The sequence below is a fragment of the Entamoeba histolytica genome, genomic scaffold (assembly GCF_000208925.1).
Source record: "Entamoeba histolytica HM-1:IMSS scf_1104750516641 genomic scaffold, whole genome shotgun sequence".
Lineage (NCBI taxonomy): Eukaryota > Evosea > Mastigamoebida > Endamoebidae > Entamoeba > Entamoeba histolytica.
In genome coordinates, this window is record NW_001915164.1 from 1,609 (window position 1) to 6,698 (window position 5,090).

Here is a 5,090-nt window from a genome sequence, read left to right on the forward strand (position 1 = left end):
GGAAGTAAAGTTATTATTCTTCATCGAAGAGATGCTTTTAGGGCAAGTAAAACTATGCAAGAACGAGTATTAAATCATCCAAAGATTGAAGTAATATGGAATTCTGAATTAGTAGAATTAGAAGGAGATGGTGATTTATTAAATGGGGCAAAAATTCATAATCTAGTTTCAGGAGAATACAAAGTTGTTCCAGTAGCTGGATTGTTTTATGCTATTGGACATAGTCCAAATAGTAAATTCTTAGGTGGACAAGTTAAAACTGCTGATGATGGATATATTCTTACAGAAGGACCAAAAACTAGTGTTGATGGTGTATTTGCATGTGGGGATGTATGTGATAGAGTATATAGACAAGCTATTGTAGCTGCAGGAAGTGGTTGTATGGCAGCCTTAAGCTGTGAAAAATGGCTTCAAACTCATTAATTCAGTTTCTTTTTTAACAGTTTTCGTTGAAATTATTGTTTCATTAACCAAATAAATAAGTAATAGTTAATGAATCAATTACGTTAAATGAATGTTGGTATGTTTTACATCACTCTGAAGAGTGAAATGACAGCTGAACCTACAACAACAAATAAGAATATAGCTAAAACTACTGGTCCAACTGCTGCTTTTTCTTCTTTCTTAGCTGGTTTAACTCCTGACACGAATTTTTTATTTTGGGCATTTAAATGAGCTTGGGCTCCTGACATGAAATTGATTCAGTAATGAGATTTTAAAGATTGTTTTCTTCTTTTCTATTTGGTGAGGAATTTTTTCTTTTTTCTTTTTTCTTTTTTTGTGTTTTATTTTTATTTTTATTCTTGTCTTTTTTTAAGTCTTAGATTATAAAAATATTATATAAATATATACTTTGAAAGGTTCTAACTCCTTTAAAATACAATATCTTGATATTGAAATAAATAATTTTTAATTATAAAGATATATACTGTTTCATGTGGTTATTTTAAAGATATTATAATATAAAAATTTAAAGAGAGTAGATAGTTATAATAACATATGTTATAAGAGGGGTTAAATAAATTCTAAATTAGTAATTAAGTTATTTAATATTACTTTTTTATTTTTGAAAGGTATTGATTATTATGGAGTAATACACTTATGTTATAATTATAAAAGTTATTTCTTCTGGGTTTATTGAATATTAATTAATAATGTTTTAAATACACTAATAAACTTTTATTATGTACTTAATTAGCTCTAAATCAATATATTTTGATTAACAAATATATTAATCATTATAATAATAAAGGAAATAACTGTTTAAATGAATAAGATTAACTTATGTGTATTATTTAAATTATAATTAACGAAATAAAAAAAATAATCAAAGTTGAATATAAATAGAATTTATTTTATTTTTATAGTAAAACACTATTTTTATTATTTATTCTACTTATATGTTATTTTGAACAGTTACATAGTAGATTTTATAATAGGAAATGGTTTAATATTATGAATGATTAGATCTTTATTATTTAGTCAAATGGAAGAATTTTTTCAAAGGTATAATTTTAATTTTATACAGATTAATTAAAAGAAATAAAAAATAACAAAAATATTGTGAAGATTAGAATTTATTTATCATGAAACATAGTATATCCACTTCCTTGTTCTTTTGTTTCTTTCTTAAGCTTATCATCTTTTGTTTTAGAAAAGACTTGAATAAGTTCATAGTTTTGAGGATTAACATACCTGCCTAAGAAAGACTTAAGAATATTTGGAGTGATAGCGAGAATAATAGCCAATAAGCTAGATAAGTAGAAGTATGGCATTTGTAATGCCCTCCATAATGAAAAATAACTCATATTTTCTCTGGTTGCCCCACTGAATGAAGCCAAGAAGAAATAAGTGAAGAAGAAAGATCCCACTGAAACAAAAAATCCAAAAATGATTAATCCATTCCACCTTTTAACAGTAGTAGCAAATGTAGCAACAACACCTAATGTAGTATAAGTTGTTACAATAGCACTTGCTCCAACCATTCCTGAAGTTTTTCCATTCAATGTCATAACATCGTTAGAAGTAAATATAATCATTAAATAGAAATAAATCATTGATTGGTATGTTCCATATATAAACCATCCAATATAAGATAATAAATTACCTCTTTTAGTTCTAATTAATTCTCTATTCACTTGTGGATGTTCTTTAATTTCTTTCCACGATAAATCAGAATCAAAGAAAGAAATAAATACAGGAGGAATTGAAGTAAATATGAAATTATACAATGCCATCATATAATCATCATATAATCTCTGTGATGTAAACATACAAATACATGCAAACCATAAAAGATGTAAGAAGAAAGCAGCATTTTTGAAAAAGATTAATTTGATTAATGATGTATTTCTATATAATGACATTCTTCCATGATAAAGAATTAATTTTCCTAAATGTTTAAATCTATAAATTGAATAATCAGCAGAACGTGCTGCTTGACTTCCTTCTTTTCCATATATTCCAACTCCAACACTAGCTGCATTAATCATAGGAATATCATTTGCTCCATCACCTACAGCTAAACATTTCTTTTTGGTTATTTGTCGAACATGTCTTGCAATTTTAGCTTTTTGTAATGGCATTGACCTACAACACATTACAACCTCTATATTCATAGCAACTTCTTTAAATATTTTTTTACATTCTTCAACGCATATATCAATAGAATGAGCAGTGATAATTAATGCATGCTTATTATTTTTTTCATTACTTAATTTTGTTTGAGCTTCTTCAAGCATTTTATTACATTCTTCTTTATCTTTACCATTAACATAAATTAATTCACATCCATTGAGTAATCCACATGCTCTACCAACAGCAATTCCAGTTTCCTCTTTATCTCCTGTAATAACCCATATTTTAATTCCTGCTTCATTTAGCATTTGGAGTGTTTCAGGAACACCTTCTTGAAGTTCATCTTGAACACCTGAACATCCTAAAACATTAAGGTCTTTCTCCATTATTGAAATAGCTTTTTTAATTGCATCCTCTCTTCCTTCTAATTTACCTTGTGCTTCTTCCCAAGTTTTATTCCATACTTCATAAAATTCTTTAGTAATTTCTCTTTTACATAATACTAATGTTCTTAGACCTTGTTCAGCTAATGGCTTAACATCACAAAATTCACCTGAAGCACATAATCCATTAATTACATGATCTGCCCCTTTTGTAAATAAAACAATTCTTTCTCCAATTTTAACTAATACACTTGAACGAGCCCTTTCTGAACTAAAAGGAAATACAGCTAAAATATTTACGACTTCTTCATTTGGGTGTTTAATTTTTAATGATGATTGAAGTCTTTGAGTAAATTTTACTCCATTTATTTCTGCAGCACGTAATAAAGCCTCTTCATCGGGAGATGGAGATTTATATTTTTCATTGACAACAGTAGCATTATGGCACAACGCCATACAATAAATAAAGTCAAGAATTTTATTACTATCTATTTGTTCATTCTTAGGAGTTCCAATTCCATTATCAATTAATCCACAAGCAACACCAAGTTGGTTTTCTTTAAATGTTTGTCCATCTATAATACATTCTACAAAATTCATTTCATTTTCTGTTAATGTTCCAGTTTTGTCAGTTAAAATATATTCAATAAATCCTAATTCATCATTCATTGCTGTACACCTAACAACAATTCCTTTTTCTCCTTCATTTGTTTGATATTTAAATTCACTATCCCATTTCATAAATAATGATTGAAGTGTTTTTGCAATCTCTAAACATACTGCACATGCAATAGGAATAAGATATGAAGACAATGTGAAATAACTGAAAAATTCTTTAACACTTAAATGAGTTGAACGTTCTGGTAAATCTAAATACCAATGGTCTTGATGGGTATAAAACATAATTGTTGCCATAACACTACAAAACACAGATATTCCAAGAACAACTAAGAAAACAACAGCAACAAATGAATTCATTTGTTTATCAGTCCCAGATAATCTCATTCTTCTTTTTTCTCTATTTAATGCTAATTTTGTAAAGTCTCCAGTATAAACAACAGAACATAATAAATCATTTGAACGTAAAACTGATCCTTGAAACATTAATGCAGAAGCATCACATCCAATTTTATCTTCATTTACTTTAACAACAGCCCTAAAACTATCAAACCGTGGATTTGGTGCATCACAGGTAATAGTCACTGATGACTCAAAAAGATGTTCTTGTGATATTTGAAGTAATCTTCTTGGAACAAAAACTTCTTTTGGTGTTACTTCACCATCAATCTCAGCTGTTTGAATAAGAATTGGATCAAGTGAATCAGTGTGTAAAGGAATAAGATCGGCTGGACATCGTTGACCTTGTTTTAATAAAATACAATCCCCAGGAAGTAATTGACTTGATTTAACTTCTTTTTGTATTTCTCTATTAACTAATGTATATTTAACTAAGTCTGCTTTAATGTCATCAATATATCTTCTAATATCTTCACGTAATTCTCTAAACATCGCTGAAAACATTATGATAGCTAAAGGAACTGAATAAGTAATAGGAGTAACTGCAGATACTTGTGGAATACAAGTCAGTATTGTATTAACAATAAAGAATATATTTGAAAACCTCATCAACTGTTCTAACATAAATTTAAATGGAAATGAATAAAAAGTATATTTTGTTGTGTGAACATTATTCTTACAGAATGCTTTATGAGAATTAACAGAATGATTAAAAACTTCAATAACAGGATATGTCTCTTTCGGTTTATGACTAATATAACATCCCATTAGTTTTGATTAATCAATTATGAGATGCAAAGTAGTCGTGTTTTTTTTTCGTTTCTTTAACAAAAAGGGTTTTTCCTTTTTTATTTTTTTATTAAATTCTTTTTTTGACACAAAATACACAACAATTTTTATGGATTTTATTATTTAAAAATATAAACCGTTATGAATGAATCAAAGAAATTATTTTTCAACAACTAGATTCAGAAAATTGAATATAGAAATTAGCTATATAAATATGTAAAGAAAAGAAATAATACGAATAAATGGTTTAAAATAAATAAAAAATATAATAACCATAAAGATAAAAAAAAATTCCATAAAAATAAAAAAAATAACAGAAAAAGG

General features: G+C 27.1%; 2 protein-coding genes across 2 annotated transcripts; one reads left to right on the forward strand and one right to left on the reverse strand.

The window, feature by feature from the left end:
* Nucleotides 1-54: 54 nt before the first annotated feature.
* EHI_024110 (disulfide oxidoreductase, putative) lies at nt 55-423 on the forward strand (the record flags this gene model as incomplete). The annotated part of the gene is made up of 1 exon (XM_001914119.1): nt 55-423. The coding sequence occupies one exon, from the start codon at nt 55-57 to the stop codon at nt 421-423; it is 369 nt and encodes a 122-aa protein (XP_001914154.1).
* A 1,154-nt stretch (nt 424-1,577) lies between these two features.
* On the reverse strand, nt 1,578-4,745 carry EHI_024120 (phospholipid-transporting P-type ATPase, putative; the record flags this gene model as incomplete). The annotated part of the gene is made up of 1 exon (XM_643727.1): nt 1,578-4,745. The coding sequence occupies one exon, from the start codon at nt 4,743-4,745 to the stop codon at nt 1,578-1,580; it is 3,168 nt and encodes a 1,055-aa protein (XP_648819.1).
* Nucleotides 4,746-5,090: the final 345 nt, after the last annotated feature.